Source organism: Bicyclus anynana, chromosome 11 (genome assembly GCF_947172395.1).
Source record: "Bicyclus anynana chromosome 11, ilBicAnyn1.1, whole genome shotgun sequence".
NCBI lineage: Eukaryota > Metazoa > Arthropoda > Insecta > Lepidoptera > Nymphalidae > Bicyclus > Bicyclus anynana.
This window is the reverse complement of record NC_069093.1, coordinates 14,840,574-14,861,849: the sequence shown is the minus strand read 5'-3', so window position 1 is coordinate 14,861,849 and position 21,276 is coordinate 14,840,574. Positions and strand designations below refer to the sequence as shown.

The window sequence follows — 21,276 nt, the reverse complement described above, 5'->3', positions numbered from 1 at the left end:
GGAAGGATTCGTGTACAGTCAAATAACAAAAGAGTTTTACACCCTATATTTAGATTAACAAAGAGTTTTGGCACTATTACAAAACAGTCGATAAATACACATTCGTACGTAAGTTGAAAGAAGTTATTACTTTACATAAGTTACTATTAGTTTTAAGGTATATTACTAGCTAATATCCAAAGTTGATGTATATAATAAAATATTTTCGATGTTTTACGTGTTTTAAGTCTTAAATGGGTTGGTTATCTTCCGGAGCGTGGTGGGTCCGTTCCACTTGCCCTTTATGAGTCTCTTCCAATATAAGTGGGGAAATATGTACTTGTTTAGATGTCCAACCAAACGTCGCTCTTTGCTCTGCAAACTCAGACCAATTAGAGAAGGACCAGTATCGCGCCCAAATTTACGAACAAAATTATCTGTCATTTTATGAGGAAAACGAGCTTAGATTTGGTATATATCTTTTACTAAACTAGAAGTTTTTGACCGTTTTTTACACCATTCAACTACACAAAAAGGTATTTTTACCGAGCTATTTAACCGACGAACACGATAAAAACTATGAAACATCGATTACTTTTCTGCAAATGTTGTTTTTTATGGACAACTTAGTACTTATGTACTTAGTACTGCAGTATCGATGCAGTCTCAGTTATTATGGGATAGTATCAAGTAAGAAACATCCTTTTTAAAAAAAATATTTGTTGAGTTATTTGAGTTTGTCTAAAACTTGGATTTTCACTAACTGAATTAACGTAGTAATTTTTATAGATTATTCAACACGGAAAAAAATACTGGTTTCTAGGCGTCAATTGCGGCAAATTGCTTGATTGACATGGCAATCAACTTTGGAATCTAAACTTTTTGTAATTTTATCATGATGAAAGACTTCTGGATCTAATCTGGATACCGAATATTTTTCCCTTCGCCCAGTTTTAATGAAATAAAGTCTACGAGTTGCTCCAAAATGTTTTGATTAATATTTTTGTGGAAACCAAATGAAAATCCGTTTTGTCTTTGAGGTTATCGCAGACAACGTGCGAAGTCTTTGTCTTATAATATGTATTAAATTCAATAGTTACGAGTAAATTGCCTAATTATTCTAAACTGTCTCACCTGGTCAAAAGCGAATGTCTCGCACGGTATCCTATCGTATACGAACTCCGCAAGTATCCCTCTCTTGTAGGACGTGAGTATGGGGCAGGCGCTGTAGCCGTCGTATTTGGCAATCGGCTCTTTGCCGTACATAGTGCGCCACAGATTCTGTTCCACTACATAGCTTTGTTTGGCTAAAACATACATATAACACTTTTCATACTAAAAATTAAAATTTATAATCCATGAACGTTTTATACTAACGTAAAAGATTTGGTATAAAACGTCTTTCTAACTGAAAAACCACTTGAACGTTTAAATTATTGTGTCTATTGTTCTAACTGTACCGTATCCCGTAACTGTTCTTTGGGGTTTTTACCCTGAATTAATAGAAAGAAACCATTGATGATTTCGTTCCATGGGATGCTGTAGCATCAGGAGGAGTCTTGAGGTAAAGTAGATAAGTATAGAGTACTTAAGCAGTACTTGCATTCAAGCCAGTGTCTTTTAACACATTAAACAATCTTTAAGTAAACTTCTTCCCAAAAATTGATCAAATCATGATCAGATCTCACCCACAGCTGCCGCGGTTTTGCTGTTAGGCGAACTGGTACAGTCTCCCACGCCGTATATGTTGCAGTATCGCCTCTGTTGCAAGGTGTGCCTGTCCACGTCTAGAAACCCTTCCTGGTTGGTGAGCTCTTCGCATTTAGTGAGGCAGACGGGCGGCGACATGGGCGGAGTTACGTGCAGGAAATTGTACGGGAGGGTTACCGTCTAAAATCAAATACTATCTTGAAAAGAATAAGAGAGCTTTCTCTGTATGAAAGTACTACTGCTGCTGAAGCTACTGTAACACGTTAAAATTTATCCAAAATTAAAAAAAAGCGTGAAATATGAACTAAGGAAGAGTTTTCTTAGTTCACATTTCACGCTAACGCCATTATAGTCAGATTTTAAACTATAGTTTATAATTTCAAAATAAGAGAACAAAATAAATATGTTTATTTTTTGCATCTATAATTTAAACACCTTCCAGGGCTAGGTAGGTACCTACATTTTCTAGGCAAGTTGCAAAGTTGAAAGGCAACAGCAATGAAAAGCAATGATGAAGTCTACCTTATCACTACTTTTCATCAGGCGTGATTATAGTCAAGCGCAGGTGTGCCTATCTAAAGTATAAAAAAGAAGCTCTTCATAAGGAGAAACCTACACCTCCAAGAAATAAAGAAAAGCCTATATGACTCAGTCTATTCTCTACATCTCCGTATTTAGGAGCTCTACTGATGATATAATATCCGTATCACCATATAGTACTAACTTACTTTATTGCAAGGTGTATAATGTCATGCGACTCACCTGTTCGTTACAATCGAGGAATATGGCTCTTTTCGGAGTAATCTCAATTAACTCGAGTTTGTAGTTCAGTGCGATATCTTTATCCCAGGCTACTTTGGTCAGAGGCGTCGCGTACTTTGGCACACCGAATAGCATATCTCCTGCTGTGTTATATGTTATGTTAGTGGAATCGTGGAGATTTTTCTGAAAAAAATAAACAGATAATAAATAGTTAACACTGATCAAATCTTATACCTAATACAATTTTTGATAACCTTTAAGAATCTAAATGTACCTACAAGAAATATATAATAACACTAGCGGACGCCCGCGACTTCGTCCGCGTAAAAATCGATGTAAACTTTCAACCCCTATTTCACATTCTATTTTGCAAGTTTTATAACTTATACCTAATAAATAGTCCACTTATCATTTTACATTTACAAATGTACCTAGAAAAATTAAGGACTTTCCGTACAAACTTTCTACCCCTACTTCACCCATTTCTGATTTTGTTTTCGTGACAAAAAGTATCCTATTATCCTTCTACGTATTATGGTCTCAAATCGTCTTAAGTATCATTTGAATTCATTCTGTAGTTTCGGCGTGATGCCCGGGCTAAAAAAAGGCAAACAGACAGACAAGAAATAGAAAATAGGCTTCAGTATCGATCTCCTACCTTTACCCTACTCCTACCCTACCCGTACCCTTACTGTATCCTACCCCTACCCTACCCGTAATCTTCCCTTTCCCTACCCCTACGATAGGGGTAGGTCCTACCCCTACCCTACCCCTAACCTAGGCATACACTCCCCTACCCTGCCCTACCCCTACCCTACCTTTACCCCTACCCTACCCATACACAACCCCTACCCTACCTGTACCCTACCCTACCCTATACCTTCCCTACCTTACCCCTACCCTTAGCAAAATCGGTCCAGCCCTATGAGCGTGGTGCGATGACAAAGGAAAATAGAGACTTCTATGCTAAAATTATAATCTTTGGATCTACCTTTGGACCGATTTGAAAGATTGTTTTACCAATAGAAAGCTACGTTATTTGCGAGTGTCATAGGCTATGTTTGATTCCCATATTCACACAGGAACGGGAAATACGTAATTGAAAGCGCGGGGCGTCATGTAGCGGATTTTCTGCGTCTTTTAGAAATTTTTTATTATCTCCGAAACTATTTAACTAATTAACATACTGTAAAGGGCAAATCTTATCTCCATAATATCCTTGTGATTATTAAATAATTTATTTTGATAAGGATTTAAGTTAAGTAGCATAAATAATGACGCAAACCGAAGTATATAAATTTAATAATTTTTAAAACACAAAAGGTACTATATCTGCTAATATATAGAAGGTAGATATATGGTGTCGCGGACTTTTTTGTAGAACTTTTAGAGATACATAAAGTCTCCATACATTAATTTCAATTTTACACAATGGTTAAGGCAGCGCATGCGAATAAGTCTGCTTAAGAGAATTTTCGGTCCGACCTGTATGACAAAAACTGTATTTACTCGGCGAATATATATCATACTAATATAAAATAGCCTATAGCACTCCCCGATAATGTAGCATTCTACTGGTGAAAGAATTTTTGAAATCGGACCAGTAGTTCCGAAGATTACCCCATTTAAAAAATGTGACAAACTTACAAACTTACAAACTTTACCTCTTTATAATATTAAGTAAAATTAAGTATAGATGGAAGTCTCACGCGATTTATTTAAAAGTAAGAAGTCATCTTAATAATTCCTTGGGCTTACGATTTCTGCTCACTGTAGGTAAATTAAGTGACACCGTTTACCTTTTTCCAATAATCATGAGCTAGATGCATAATCTTCTGTGCAGCTCCCGAGCATTTCGCTGCTTTTTTTGGGAACGTGAATATCGCCAGCCCACCTTTGAAGTTCTGCACACAGCACCAACACTTCTGGCAATACTCCGGCGAATACACTGTGGATACTGGAGCGGTGGGGTTTCTTAGAGAGTCTTTCAAACCGAGAATCTAAATTTAGAGAAAAACACCTTCATTTAGCAACGCTGCCACCGGGGACATGCTTCCTTAAACGTCATCATCATCATCATTCTCAACCCATATTCGGCTCACTGCTGAGCTCGAGTCTCCTCTCAGAATGAGAGGGATTACGTTTAGGGATTAGGCCAATTCTCTGGTATGCCGGTTTCCTCACGATGTTTTCCTTCACCGTTTTTGAGACACGTGATATTTAATATCTTAAAATGCACACAACTGAAAAGTTGGAGGTGCATGCCCCGGACCGGATTTGAACCCACACCCTCCGGAATCGGAGGCAGAGGTCATATCCACTGGGCTATCACGGCTGAACATATGAGGCAAAGCAATAATTTTAGTTTTTTATTAATATGTGTCTACTTTCTATTCCACTTTTAGTGAACGTTCAAATGTCGTCGTCGTCATCAACCCATATTCGGCTCACTGCTGAGCTCGAGTCTCCTCTCAGAATGAGAGGGGTAAGACCAATAGTCCACCACGCTGGCCCAATGCGGATTGGCAGATTTCACACACGCAGAGAATTACGATAATTCTCTGGTATGCAGGTTTCCTCACAATGTTTTCCTTCACCGATTGAGACACATGTCGTGTCTCATTTAATTTCTTAAAATGCATACAACTGAAAAGTTGGAGGTGCATGCCCCGGACCGGATTCGAACCCACACCCTCCGGTATTGGAGGCAGAGGTCATATCCACTGGGCTATCACGGCACGTTCAAATGTGATCGCGCCTAATTTTAAGTGACAATGCAGTCTTAGGGCCCTACTCACACAACTGCCGCAGGGGCAATCTAGGGTGCACGGCGGTTGTGCCGATATCGGAAGTATCTCTACACACTTGCCTGCCGTGCAGTGTTCCAGAATAAGCCGAGCTGAGCACACGTATTGAGAATGGCACCCATATTATCGACCACTCAAAACATTGGAATAGCCTTGGCGCTTTCTGTGGTGCTACCTCAAAAAAAAAGGAAAAGGAGATACTGGGTGAAGAAATGGCTACAGAAAAGAAGTGAGTTATGCCACATGAATATTATAAAAGTACACATTTTGTTTCTACGCTGTTTGTACGTGCACTCCGTGTGACAGCTGCTGACAAACTGACTGAGAAATTGCCCCAATCGCGCTACACACGCACCGACGGCAGGGACGACTTAGGGATCAAGGATAGTCTCGCGCCCCTGCCGCCCTGCCGCAGGGCCATCCTCCCAAATTGCCCCGGCATGCCTACACACATCACAATTAAGGATGCAATTAAGGGTCATCCCCACTCCTACACCCTAGATTGACCCTGCGGCAGATGTGTGAGTAGGGCCTTTTAGAGCGCTAACTCAAGTGTCACCTCTTCTTAATCTTAACGCGTCTTTGTTGGTAGAGTGGAAAATTTCGCAAAATTGACAATTGGTTGGCAGGAAACGAAGCTTCATAATTTAAACAAGAATAGCTCGAGTGAGAAAAATATATGAATCTATTTAAACAACACTTGAAGAAAAATATTAAAAAAATCAAGAAGGAATTTAGGTCCTACAAGTAACTCTATGTTCAAGACCAACCTGATCGTAATCATTCTTCAATCCAACAGCTACCACCATATAATCGTATCGTAATTTGTGTCCACACGCCGTGTATACTGAATTGTTGCAAGGATCGAAGTCATCCACTTTGTCCCGCAGCCAAAGGACATTTCTGGGCAGTATGGACTTCATTGGCTTGTGACTTTGGGAATACTCCTTCGCACCCGCCCCCACTAGCGTGAACAGTGGCTGGTAATAATGATCCTAGAGAGAACTTCAAGTTTTGAATTTCATTATGACGTCACACAACAACGTTTTTTTCTAGCAATCTTATATTTTCAATTTTAGGCGAAGGATAGACCTTCATTTAACTTCATACTATATTGGAACGCTTTTTTAACGTCCGTTATATAAACTCTCGTGCGAATGAGGGCTTAGCCTATTTATTAATGAATTACTACAGCCTACAGGGCGAATTACAAAATAATTGAAAAACGCTAAAGCTCACGGACCAATCTTCTCTTCTTACAGGCTATGAAATTTCCTATTTAGAATTCGTTCTTATAAAAAGATTCATTGAGATAAGTAATATTTTCTTTCTAAATTATTTTTGTTATCTGTCTATACCAGAAGCCTAGCCTAGCAAAAAAAATTGAGAAATACACTGCCCTGCACCCAAACAACTCAGACATTGGTTGCATTTGCTTTAAAACCAAAATATGACACAAAATGTTTCAAGTAAATATCTACTATACAAGAGTCCAGCCTAGCGACCAACAAATTGGATATTCCTTATTGGAAACATCGTAAGAGTTTAACTGAAATCGAAATCACTTTATTAAATCTAGAAATTGTTCTAAATGATAAAATAAAACACATTTTGAGCACCTTTCGCTCAAAATAGATTCAGTACAGTGTTTCAAATTTTTCCTTACTTTGTTTGGCTCAATTAGGATAATGTCGTCCTTATTGTATCTCTTTGAAAACCGCCACGCAATGCTGCAACCGCCCGCGCCGCCGCCCACTACCAGCAACTTACATCTAAAACATCGGTAACTCCTCAATAATTCAAACTATTTAATTTACATTGTAACGCGGACTGTACTGTACTGTGTGCTGTGGGAGTTATCAATGTTTTCATACTGTGACTATCGCGTAAACGTAAACGCGAATTTCCAAGGAGTTGTAACAACGCCATCTAGTGGCACCTCTGCACAACGGTTTCCATTCCTTACAAATTCGCGTTTACGTTTACGCGATAGTCACAGTATGAAAAAATTGAAAATTGCCACTAGGCCCTCTGAACTGTACCTACTGTTTTAACTGTAATGCTGCACGGAGTACCTTCATTGATTTTATACCTACTATTAGATATGTTACGTGTACATTCCTTCCAAAATCATCGCAAAGTGTTCCAAACTTCGCTAATCCACTAAGCGCATACATGCACAATTTTATGTTTACTAAGATAATTACATATTTATGTAACTATATATGGTTTTTACACTTCTTGAACACATAACTCGACATTGTAGGCATTATTAAGTTTAAATAAATTTGCTAGTGCCATATCTAGTAGAAAAAATCATTGACTATCTAGAATAGTTCGTCTAACGTTACATGTTTCGGCCAAGGATTAGAAAGATTAATATTCACAATCGATGTGGTAATCTATACTTTCTAAACTCCTAGGAAAATCAATTTAGTCGTTTCATCATCAACAACCTATATTCTTATTCGGCTCACCGTTGAGCACGAGTCTCCTCTCAGAATGAAAGATAGGCTAATAGTCAACCAAATAATAGCAGCCCAATGCGGATTAGCAGACTTCGCACACGTTGAGAATTAAGAAAATTCTCAGGTATGCAGGTTTCCTCAGGATGTTCTTTTTTTAATGCAAGTTGCAGGTGCATGCCCCGGACTGGATTCGAACCTACGCCTCCCGAATCGAAGGCAGAGGTTATATCCACTGGGTTATCATGGCTCTTTATATAGAAATAGTTATATTATGTTAATTACCTGAATTCATTTCTATTGCAGTTCAATTTACAGTTTAGTTGCAAAGTGGCACGGTTACAAACATTAAAAGATTTACAAAATGTACCCATTGGACGGCAACTACACAGGAATTTAATTATTTTTGACAGATTTACATTATTATTTTATTATCATAATTATTGTCAAAAACGCATGACCATCGTAAATATTACCGATCAATAAAATATAACCGTGACATAAATAAAACATTTATTACATGTTTAATATAAAAATAGTCGATATACATGAAAAAGAAAACTGTAAATAAATCCATCTTAGTAACAATACAATATATTCTTATATATAACAATTTTGTAATAGATATATTTTTCAATTACACACTATAAAACTGTCACAGTACGCCATACGGTCTACAATTAATTTAGAATGTACTATCAATATAATATTTTAAATTTAAATAATCTCATTATCTACTACTATTATGACGAAAATAAAGCAAGTATGGACCTATTTAATTTAACATCACAATTGAAACGACTACTTACTAGTAACTCCCATAATAAATATAAATTTTTCGTTATTTTACAAATACGAATATTTAATTTTTTATTCAGTCAATGTAACTTTCAAGAAATAACTCGTTACGTTTAAGTCACTCAGTCGTAACTTATACAAAGCGCCTTAAATCATTTCAGATATTAACAGTCCATAATTTTATTTATAAATCTGAACAAATCAGATTTAAAAAGAAAATATATTCATATAGTCATGCATTCAAGGTCGATGCGCAAATTACACTTATAAATGACCAACTAATAATTTTAAAACGCGCGATCGATCGAGATCATTAATTTTCTTTTCCATCACCGTTTTTTTTTTTCAGTAGATGTGTGTGTCATTTCCTGACCTCCAATAGCACAATCATTAGGCTTATGATGCGCTCCAAGAGATAACGAGATGATTCTATTGTTGCAATGGGATGAATGAGAGTGCGATATTTATGCTCTCTGTGTCTGTGCGATATAACGAAAGAGAGCGATATTTATGCGATATGTTTCGATATTCATGCTTCTACTCGTATTTCGTTGCGCTGAGACGAAAAAGAGAGTATATTTATGCTATCTATTTAGTTGTGATATGACGAAAGAGAGAGTGATATATTTATACTACCTCTTTTGTTGCGATATGACAAAAGAGAGCGATATTAATGCAATCTGTTTCCATGTTCATACTAATCTATTTTGTTGCGCTGAGACGAAAAAGAGATTCGATTCATGCTATCTACTTCGTTGTGTCATGACGAAAGAGAGGGCGATATATTTAAACTATCTCATTTGTTGCGATATGACGAAAGAGAGCGATATTTAAACAATCTGTTTCGATATTCATTACTTATCTATTTCGTTGCGCTAAGACTAAAACCGAGCGATATTCATGCCATCTATTTCATTGCGCTGAGACGAAAAACAGAGCGATATTCATGCTATCTATGGCGTTGTGACATGACGAAAGGAAGCGATATTTATGCAATATTCATGCTATATATTTCCTTGTGACATGACGAAAGAGAGTGATATATTTATACTCTCTTTTGCGATTAGAGTTGCGATGGGACGAAAGAGAGACATGTAATCATAGTTAAATCGATACCTTTTGGAGCGTATCTTGAAGAGCAGTTAGTTGATCTGCAGATTACAAACTGGACACTTTTTCAACTTGTCTTCCATTAAAAACGTTTTTTCTTATCCCTCTATATTTAAGAATATGTAGTTACAGAAAAACCAGCATGAAAAAAAGAAATGAAACAAAACTAAACTATGCAAGTCTTTTGATTTCATGTTCAAGATAGGTATTATGTTTGCTTCGACCTTTTATAAGACATTTACGTACATATTACGTTTCATTGTATTAAAAGTTCAGTTATATACAAAATACATTATATATTAGTCTTTATTACATGTCATTAAAGTCTATAATTGTGGCGACATTGGTCCTTTTATTTGGCGAAAGGGTTGATGATTCTTCGTACGAACTCCGGCCCATTGTAGTATCCCTTCAGCATAAAGTTCCAGTATAAGAATGGGAATAAGTGTTTCTTCATGTAATACGCCAACACACTTTCCCGCGCCTGTGGATATTTTTACGATTTTAATTAAAGAAACTAACCGACCCGGCAAACGTTATTTGCCTTATAAAATATTTCATGGGATTAGAAGGGTTAAAAGGGTTGTATGTATTTTTCTTTAAAAAAATTCAGTGAATATTGTAGGGAGTTATCGGGATCGTTAAAAAAGGTTAAATAATACAGCAGGGTTATTATGTTTACCAGTTTACCATTCAAATAACAATCAATCACCGTTTATCATCGTTTTACATTGTATTTTCGCGTTCGTTATCATCTAACTTAGTTATTTCATGGATTTGAATGGTACACTGGTATTCATAATAGGCCCGCAGATCGTAGTGGTAAGCGACCGGGAGCGACAGCCTGACGTGCTCTCCGAGGCAAGGAGGTGTAACACCATCAACTTTGCTCAACTTAGAAGGAAGAGAAGCTCAGCACTTCATAGCGCAACTGGCTCAACCTAGGATTCGAGAACCACGTGATCCAAAGCCACAAAGGCCAACCAACGAGGCAGTTAGTCGACAAAGTAATTTAAACTCTATTACCTGGTTTATAGGTAGCGTTTCCCTTGGCACGCCGTCGTACACGAACTCCGCGAGCACGCACGTGTTGTATGACGTCACGAGCGGGCACGCGCCGTAGCCGTCGTACTTCTCGTGAGGGTTGTTCCTCCTCATCGTACTGAGGAGGTTGTGCTCTAACACGTAGCCTTGTTTGGCTGGAACAATATAAGTAATTCATTGCAATAGCTTAGACGCAAAATTAAATGTTTTAAATAGGTACTGTTTTGACATGTTTTCTTAACTGTATACACTATGTATACAACGCACGCCAAACATAAAATACGTCAAAGAAATATCTTGTGACGAGAGAAAGACATATTTTCGACCAATAGCATTCTTTTTAAAAGAGAGGGATACAAACTAGGCAAGGTTGTTTATACTTTTAGTCAGGCATTCTTACATAAGGTCTTGCTATTAGGCATATTAGTGCAAAAAAATCATTTATTTTAAGTAGGCTCAGTTTACAAGTACTTTTGATACGTCAGTTGACTATTTGTAAAGATTCTACCAGCGGTTCGGAAGGCAGATTCTGCTGAGAAGAAACCGGCAAGAAACTCAACAGTTGCTCTTAAAAAAAAATATCATGCAATATTATAATATACAATTGATGACAAAATTACAATTTCTTATAGTTGCATGCAGTTTCCGTGTGTGGGTACTTGGTTTGCTACAGCGGGTCTTATTCCACTGTCAGGAAGCTGGTCTCATCCACCAGCTGTTTGCTCTTCTGCAGGAACTCCGGTTTTTCATTGGCGGATTATGGCGTCTCCAGACAAAGTTATTTATGTTGTCAGGCTTTATCATAAAAAAGGGAAGTACTCTTACTAATGGCAGCTACAGTCTAGTACCCCAAGTACATATGGCAGCAACAGTCTAACTTCCCACTTACCTATGGCAGCTGCAGTCTTGCTATTAGGCGTATTAGTGCAGTCTCCAATGCCGTATATGTTCGGGTACTTGGTGTGCTGCAGGGTGTATTTGTCCACTGTGAGGAAGCCGGTCGCGTCCACCAGCTCTTTGCTGTTCTGCAGGAACTCTGGAGTTTTCATTGGCGGCGTCACGTGTAACATGTCGTAACGTTGGGTTGTTGTCTACAAAAAAAAATACTTTGAGTCCGATTTATCTAGACGAATATATACTAATATATATATATATACTTTTAGTATAAAGCTGAAGAGTTAGTTTGTTTGTAAAATTAGACGTTGAGACTTGAAATTTGGCAGGAATATGCCTGAATAGCTAGAAGGTGTTGAAAAAGACCGGCATAAAGAAGTATTAGAGGCAACCCTTATGTAGTAGGGTAGTGAAAGTTGGGTTTGATATTGAGGAGTATGAATGTAGTACCTATCACTGAATGAGGTAAGGAAAAATAAGAAATAGTGTACAAAGAAAATATTGTGGTATAAAAATTTTATTATTAAAAGCGAGAAAAGTATGCTTAGATGTTTTAGACACGTGGAGAGGATGAATTAAAGAAGACTACTTAAAGTGAACCATAGAAATCCTGGTCTAAATCCAGGACTAAATGCAACTTAGACTGTAGAACTTATATGAAAAGATTATTGCAAATGGAAGAAGTAAAGGAGAATGCTAGGATCGTAGAAAGTGTAAGGACACTGCCCACCCCTCCGGGTATAAGTCATTATTTATGTCATTAGATATGTATGTATAGGCCAATTTAGATTTAGAATCAGTATGGTATTTAAAATCCTACCTTATCATTTCCCTCACAAGCTGTAACGAACACAGCTTCCTTCTTGTCACTGTGAACTTCCTTTAGCACAGTCTTGTAGTTGAGGGCGATTTTCTTGCGTTCCGCCACTTTGAGGAGCACATCTGCGTATTTCTTCACGCCGAATATGACGGGCAGGCACGTGTTATATGTGATGTTCGACTTTGATCGGACGTTCGACTGGGAAATATTAAATTAATTAATTAATATTTACTACTTTAAGTCGAGAGAGACTTCGTTCTGTCACATCTGTAATTTTTATGTAAAGAGAAGTGATGTTGTTGTACTGGTAGGCATCAGCCGTGGCTACTTAACATCCTACCGGCAAAGACGGACTTAGGCCGGTACGATACCACGGTGAAACCATCGGAGGTATGGATAGAATTTTGTACCTTTTCCAAATAGGACCGTTTTTATCTTAGACTGCATTGTCACGTAATATAATAATAATATACTAAAGAAAACTTATATTTCTCGTAATATTTCAATATTTTTCCTCATAAAAACTTTTCTCGTGCTTTACCGGAAATATGAAAACAAATGCGGAATTTATCGGCCATTGTCGAATTTTGCGCTTAACAATACATTTATTAATACTATCCGAAGTAAAATCAGGTGCCTTTAACATAATTTGGATATATCGAATGAGTAGTTTTTGAGATTAACCTAATTATAGTAAGTATAGATTAATATCAGAGAAGATTATTATAAAATTTTATAATAATTATCAGATAATGACGATATGTCTATATCTATTGAAATCGTTTGATTTTGTAACGAATACTGCGATAGATAAGATAACTAGGATTACTACCTGATGTCTGCAGATATTCAATATTGAAGATTATAGTAATATTACTTCAAGAAAAACTTGTTAGCAGTGTATTTGAAAATTGTAATCGTATATTTATTAAAAGTTTTTTTTTAAACTGGCAATGTATATCTGTATGTATGTACGAGTATGTTTGTTACGGTGAAATCTTGAATCTCGATTTTGAAGCAGATATCTTCAACCGATTGAGCAGAAATTTTGTATACTTATTACAATATGGGTACGTACTCCTGCTAAGAGTAATTGAAAATTTAAAGAGACGTCAGTCCAAATCCAACATGGCGGCACATCTAAGACGGCGGACTAGTTATAATTAATAATCTTTGTCTGTCAACCGGTTTCCGATATTCCGTCATGACCTTTCGGTTTATATGTATGTCCACATATATTTTCGTCAATAGGGTAGTCGACTCATATCAAATTTAATAGAAACAATATTAATTTCGTGTAGGATATGGAATAAGGGTTCGAAATATATCGATATCAATTAATAAAAGTTAAGGATTTGTTATACAACTTTAAATATCACATATTTTTTTTAATTTTCCGAACGTCAAAAACGCTGTCGACCATTTTGTGACGTCACTAACACACTTGATGAACGTCGAACTAATTTTAAACTCCATTTGTATGGGATTTATTATAGTGACGTTATGAAACAGTTGAAATATAGACTTACATGGCTGACGGGCGTTTTGGCTTGTATTGTCAAAAACATATAAAATTAAAAAAAAAACAGTCTAGTAGAATGTTAATGAACTATTTAAGACCATTAAAAAAAAGTGTCAACTAGCCTGTTGGCGCCTCAAATTCTCATTTTGGAGATTTGAGGTTATTTACCTTATTAAAATACGCGTCCGCCATGTAAGCGATCTTCTGCGGCGCACCAGGACACTTGATGGGCGTGTCGGGGAAAGTGAACACCGCGTCGCCGCCTTTGAAGCCCTTTATGTCCGCCCACGTCTTCTCGCAGTACTCCGACGAGAAGATTGTCGACACGCCACTGTTCTTGTCATTCAACGCTTCTGTTAAACCGGGGACCTGAGGATTAAAAAATATATATATTCAAAGCAAGCCGAGTGAGAGATGTGATAGCCCAGTGTTATTGGATATGACCTCTGACTTTCATTTGGAGTCGGAGGGAGTATTATTATATTATGAGTAATTCGACGTTCGAACATTTCAATTGAATTTTAAGACTCAAACTATGAAGGGAAACCTGCATATCTGAGAATTTTCTTAATTCTCTACATGTGTAAAGTCTTTCAATACACATTGCGCCAGAGGGTTGTACTTCTGGCTTAACCCCTTTCATTTTAAGTGGAGACTCGTGCCGAACAGTGTGCTAAACATGGGTTTATAATAAAGAAAATTATGTAAAAAAAATTATAAAATATCCAGGCTGAGCCAGGTCTCAATCCTGGCCGAAACCGTATAGGCTAATCACCGGCTGGACTAGCATTAGTCCACAAATTACGAGTACAGCCTTGGTTACCGAGGCTATTGTACGCAATATTATGTCATTTTCAGTGATACGTCATGCTCTTCGGTGAATATAGTCATAGCTGTGGCCACTACAAAAGCCATGTGTGAATGTTTTGATGTACCAGCCCCCCTAGCCATGTGGCACGTCGATTCTCTTTCTACGATCGCTAGCGCTTTGAAAAACAGAAGGATATATGGGAATGACATTTGCTATCGACAGGTCACGTGATCAAGATCAGTCATTCCCATACATTTTTCCAGTTTTCAAAGCGTTAGCGATCGTAGAAAAAGAATCGACGTGCCACTTGGCTAGGGGGGCTGCTACATCAAAACATTTACACACGTCTTGGAGGGCAGGTATGTTTATAATAATAATGATAGTAAGTAGATTACAATTAGACATGGTAATGTTTTAAAAGATTTTCATTACAAAAGATGTTCAATATTTTATATTTATACACGTGACGTCGAGAAGATCATATCAATATCGGTAAGTAGACAAGAACATCATACTGCAACAACTTTGTCAACTTTATTATTTAGCACCAAAGATTTTTTAATAGAGATATAGTCACATGCGCGTCAAAACTAACACAGCTATCACACTAGCGGCTTGCGAGCGTTGTCAAAGCGGACTCGCAACGGATACGTTTTGACGACCTCCATGGCACTGTGGTATGCGCGGTGGATTTACAAAACGGAGGTCCTGGTTTCGATCCCCAGCTGGGCCGGTTAAGGTTTTCTTAATTGGTCCAGGTCTGGCTGGTGGGAGGCTTTGGCCGTGGCTAGTTACCACCCTACCGACAAAGACGTGCCGCCAAGCGATTTAGCGTTCCGGTACGATGTCGTGTAGAAACCGAAAGGGGTGTGGATTTTTCATCCTCCTCGTAACAAGATAGCCTGCTTCCATCTTAGATTGCACCATCACTTACCATCAGGTGATTATTGTAGTGAAGGGCTAACTTGTAGAGAATAAAAAAAAAAAACGTAACGGGCGCGCAACGAACACGCCGCGCATCCGCAGCGAATTCGTTGCGGACGCACAATATCGTACTGTCTCGTACAAACGCCAGTCCGTCCCAGTGTTGTCAAACGTACGATTTAATATTTGTACGACTTTTTTGGCTCCTGTACGATGTCTATCGAGTAATCGAAATCGTACGCAAAAACAATCTTTTCAAATCTTAGGCCCATCATCATAAAGAACTAAAAATATTAACTAGTCGACGAAAAATTAACCTGCGATGATTTGTTAGTTCGGAAAGAAATCAAATCTGTGTTATCTGAATCTTATAACTTGGGTATCTTCAAAACAAGAGTGAATAGACACCTTCTAGGCGAGCATGTCCCATCGTAGACTGTATCTACACTTACCATCAGGTTAGATCATAGTCAAGCGCGAGTCTATTTGCATAAAAAAAATACCTTTCCATAATCGTTGACCAATCCAACAGCTACAACCAGATACTCGTAACGAATAGTGTCCCCCTTCACAGTGGTGAGCACCCCGTTCGCGGGGTCTATGCTGAGGGCAGAATCCTGCAGCCAGTTGGCAGCCGACGGCAGCACAGCGCGCGCCTGGCGCCGCGTGGTCGACAGTGACGTCACGCCCGCACCCACCAGGGTGAACAGAGGCTGGTAGTAGTGATCCTGAGAACAAATAATGACCCTTTTACTCGTAATGTCAGCCACTGACGATCAACGACGAAAGTGATGGTGTATTCGACTTGATGTCATACATATCGCGACCAACACACGATCATTTTTATCGGTTGTCATGCCGTTAGCGCTTGCGAGATTACTTGATCGTCAGTGGCTGACATTAGTCGCGTTATAGTTAACAGATTATGAAATCCTAGATTCGAATCATGGGAAAATGTATTTGGATATTCTTTAAAATTTTCAGCTCTGTCGTCTTGGTGTTTAGGTCTAACAAGCGGTCTCTATCCATATTAAAGAATTGAAAAGAAAGCGCAACTGAACAATTATCATGTATCTTTTCCACTACGTTGATATCTATTGGCGGAGTTATTGCGAAACAATCGCAGTACAAAGTGCCTTTAACAAGAAAGAAAAAGAAAACATCCAGTAGCAATCCAGTTTTCAAAAGAGATCCTTTGGAAGAGGTAATTAGAGTCTTGGGGCGGCATTGAAATATTTAGTTTTTATTCCAAAATCTCTCAGTATAAGATAAAATTTTTAAATCTTAGCAGTGTTTTTGTGCCAGAAAAGTGGTCAACATCTATAGGGTAGGATAGGGGTAGTTGAGAGTTCCCATTGAATTTTCCGCGGACGAAGTCGCGGGCGTCCGCTAGTTTAATTAATAAAATTAACTTTCTGAGATTCTTTTATTTTAATAATTTATAAGTAACAGAAACACAAAAATATTAATTTACTTTAAGAGTAAACTGGCTGTTTGATGAATTTTCCTAAAAAAACCGCTGGTTGCACATATAGCGAAGTGAAGCGCACCACTTCGCTATCTGTGCAAAAATGACAAGCCTTTCAAAATGTCATCATAAGGAAAACAGGCAAAGATGCAAATTCATTTTCAGAAAGTGTGTTCAAAGTGTGTTTCCGCGTAAATGTGTTATAAAACGTCGTGTCGTTTGTGGTCGTTGACTAGTTTTTTATAGTACCTACTTAAATCAAGATGAAACCTAGTTAATAAATCATTCATTTAATGGTTTAAAAAAAAATCGTAAGCTTATTAAATAAATTATAACTTATGGCATTTATAATAAGCTTAAATAATAAAATATGTTTAATAAAAACAGGTATTGTTTTGAAAATAATATCTCTAATTATTTTAACGATAATTTTCTAAAAAAAAGATGATTAGAATCTTAGTTGGAGATAACTTTTTAGAATCTTTTGATTCTTAAATATGTAAAATATATTTTTAAAAATTAAAAACAGTACGTATAATATCCAGTCAAGGTAGAGTCAGACTCGCGCACGGAGGGTTCCGTACCATTATTTATCGAAATGGCAAAAGTAAATATTTATTTTATTCTGTTTTTTAGTGTTTGTTGCTATAGCAGCAACAGAAATACATCATCTGTGAAAATTTCAACTGCCTAACTATCAAGGTTAATGAGATACAGCAGAGTCTTAATTATTCTGTTTCACCCTTTGGGTAAGGAACCCTAAAAATCAAAGCGCACGGACAATGTGTGACATACCTATTTAACGAAACATCATTGGTACATCTCAATGACCTTCGCAGGCCGCGAGTAACATGTTCAAGTTAGCAACTGTTTGCAATCTATTGGTATTATTAACGTTGGTATTGATAAATGTGTTATTACAAAGATTACAGAGCTAAAACAATACACCGCCAACGTAAATCTTAATTAGTTATCTATAATACCCTATACATTCATCACACATATATTATTCAACAGGACTTTAGGAAAATAAATTTAAAAAAAAGGTTAGACCTATTAGGCTTCATTAAAAAATCCTGGATCATTGCACACACACCTACTTATGTTTGACGACCTCTGTGGCGCAGTAGTGTGCGCGGTGGATTTACAAGACCGAGGTCCTGGGTTCGATGCCCGGCTGGGCCGATTGAGGTTTTCTCAATTGGTCCAGGTCTCGCTAGTGTGAGGCGCCATCTTAGATTGCATCATCACTTAGCATCAGGTAAGATTGTACTCAGAGGCTAACTTGTAAAGAACGTAAAAAAACCTACTGTTGTTATATTTTGTAGCTAACTTAGAGTAGCAGACGCCTGTGACTTTATCCTCCACCAAATGATTCACAGAGGCTCTGCTTTGCGTGAACAGTTGTTCTACTTAGTCCTGATTGTTCTTCAAGCAAACAGTCATAGTCATATTTTATTCATATAATATTTTTAGAGCCGTGATAGCCCAGTGGATATGACCTATGCCTCCGATTCCGGAGGGTGTGGGTTCGAATCCGGTCCGGGGCATGCACCTCCAACTTTTCAGTTCTGTGCATTTTAAGAAATTAAATATCACGTGTCTCAAACGGTGAAGGAAAACATCGTGAGGAAACCTGCATACCAGAGAATTTTTCTCAATTCTCTGTGTGTGTGAAGTCTGCCAATCCGCATTGGGCCAGCATGGTGGACTATTGGCCTAACCCCTCTAATTGTGAGAGGAGACTCGAGCTCAGCAGTGAGCCGAATAAGGGTTGACAATGAATGTTCATATTTATCATCACAAATAAAGTGTTTTTCAGATAGCATGGGTCCTGTGACAGTCGCCTGTATGACATTCATAACACATTATTATCGTGAATCGCTGCAAACTTTCAAGAATGAAAGAACTGTCGCATGCACCATCTTACATGAAAAGAACTGTAGCTCGAACATCAAGGTTATTAACAGCCAGCAAATCAACAAATCTTATGGGACTTACCCATCATTTCTTCTATACAAAAAAACTATGAAGTATAGAACATATTAAATAACTGATTTAAAGTTATTACAGGTAGGTATTTGTTTGAATACTGAGAAACATAAGTGACAAACTAATATTTATCTTTTATTATGAGTAATGCTACTCAGTGATGTCAGAAAGGCATTGTTGGCCAGCAATACATATAGATGTCAACATTAGATAATACAATATTGTACATTTACAGCAAATATGGGAATATCCCTTACATTGCACCAGAGAGTTTAAAAAAAAGTAGTTTAAAAGTCAAAAACCATGCTTTCTTCTATCATCCAAAGTCATATTCTCAATTTCTTTGGACACATAACACAATGACACAACACATCAATATAAAGCCTTGTGGTTGTGGTGCAAGGAGAGGATGATGGCAAAAGATCACAGGACACCATTGCTGACTGACCAATTCAAAACCGGACTCAATGATGACAAGAGAAAGACATTATAAAGCTGCAGAATGAAAAATATTGCTTTCTGTTTCATCCTATTAGAACATTATTTCACTATTGATCAACAATGTCTCTTTTGGCACAAAATATACCATGAAGTGTTTTTGTAGGCCTTCTAAGCATAATATGCTAAGACATAATATTATTTTTCGATAAATGATGCTGTGGTGTCAGAGTGCAGTATGCAGAAAAGTTTATTGGAATTTGGGTCTGTGTAAGAATTACAAGTTTTATTTATGTCTCACAGAAAATAAATTTATTTCACATCTATCTATCAATATAATGTTTGCTAAATATACTTACAGAACTTGGTTCCAAGATAATAACAGAATCTTTCTTCAGCTTCCTGGCAAACTTAGCTGCCATTGAGCATCCTCCTGAACCTCCGCCAACCACCAGTAGCCTACATCTGGAATTTACATTACATACATTATTAACCCATATTAGGCACACTGCCGAGCTTGAATCTCCTCTCAAAATGGAAGGGGTTAGGCCAATTGTCCACCACAACTAGTCTCCAACCCGCTCTATTTTTGACTTAATGCAAAATATCCTCTTTATAATATTAGTTTAGATTCAAACCTCAATATTTCCAGTGTTAAGAGACTAGACACTAGTGACTTGAGCGGTCTTCATGTAATCCCTACCTATAACTCGATACTGTCAGCACCAACTCTTTGCTTACTTGGAGGAGTTAGGGTCAGGTTAGTTAAGTCAGAGTCGAGACATGGCTAATAACCTATATTTTTTTTAATAAAAACCAATTTAAAAGTATATTTACACTGAAAATTAATAAAAAAGTGGAAACCAACCAGTATTTGTAGAAGTAAATAGTATTGCTACAAAGTTATTTACAAATTTGTTTTATTACTGTACAATCTCTTAATTTATGGTGACATCAATTAATTAAAAAACCGCACAGCAGTTTGATTCTTTATTATGGATTTTAAATCAAATAAAATTAGGGATATATTTATTTCGAAAATTATAGAAGCGGCTGCTGTATGGTTTGTAGCGCATAAATATTTAGTAATTACTTACGAGAAATTAGCATTATTGGTAGTGGATACAGAAAAGGTCCTTATTAATCCTGATGTAGCACTTATATGCGAAAGTTTACACAGTATGTTATTCATATTACACAAAATGACTTAAACTTATAATTCACCGATAGACTTGTCCACTTTAGGCGTGTTACGCAATAAGAATAAATGTTTATCTTTTAATTATTTTTATATTTTCACCGCTCTTGAACAGGATTTGTTTTGATTTGCACGGATGTCAAAGAAAAGCAAAGGTGATTGTAACTGTCACTGTCTACGTTAATCATTGCTGTCACTTTGATTATGACTTTTAAAGACTCGTTCAAAAACCTTTCTAAAAAAACCAGCCAAGTACGTGTCGGGTCACATGCAGTGCAGTTCCGTAGATTAGGTTAGCACTTTAATCCCTTATGAAATGCACAAAAGTACCGATAACGATACCTTACACCATGGGATTGACGATAAAAAATTCATCCTCAGTTTGGATGTAGGAAAGGAACCCCAATTTTTTTACCACTTTATACATACCCATTCAAAATTTCAGCTCTCTAGTTTTAACAAACTGTGAGTTATCTTATTGACAACTTTATCTTTTTAATTAACAACGGAATTACGAGTAGTATGCATCCAGTT

General features: G+C 37.2%; 1 protein-coding gene across 1 annotated transcript; it reads right to left on the bottom strand.

The window, feature by feature from the left end:
- Positions 1–37: 37 nt before the first annotated feature.
- On the bottom strand, positions 38–20,876 carry LOC112050512 (uncharacterized). Its single transcript, XM_052884244.1, has 14 exons — positions 20,642–20,876; positions 19,904–20,009; positions 16,150–16,374; positions 14,080–14,280; positions 12,390–12,587; positions 11,565–11,766; positions 10,674–10,830; positions 6,925–7,048; positions 6,029–6,253; positions 4,251–4,451; positions 2,452–2,634; positions 1,668–1,869; positions 1,114–1,286; positions 38–354 (listed from the first exon to the last, which is right to left on the bottom strand). Exons 1-14 carry the CDS (start codon positions 20,734–20,736, stop codon positions 223–225), a joined length of 2,424 nt encoding a protein of 807 aa, XP_052740204.1. The 5' UTR covers positions 20,737–20,876; the 3' UTR covers positions 38–222.
- Positions 20,877–21,276: the final 400 nt, after the last annotated feature.

Coding starts and splice junctions, on each gene's coding strand:
- LOC112050512 (XM_052884244.1), bottom strand. CDS start 20,736: ATGAATAACATACTGTGTAAACTTTCGCATATAAGTGCTACATCAGGA. Junction 2,635..4,250: donor CTCATGATTATTGGAAAAAG/GTAAACGGTGTC, acceptor TATTTTTTTCAG/AAAAATCTCCACGATTCCAC. Junction 1,870..2,451: donor TCCTCGATTGTAACGAACAG/GTGAGTCGCATG, acceptor ATTTGATTTTAG/ACGGTAACCCTCCCGTACAA.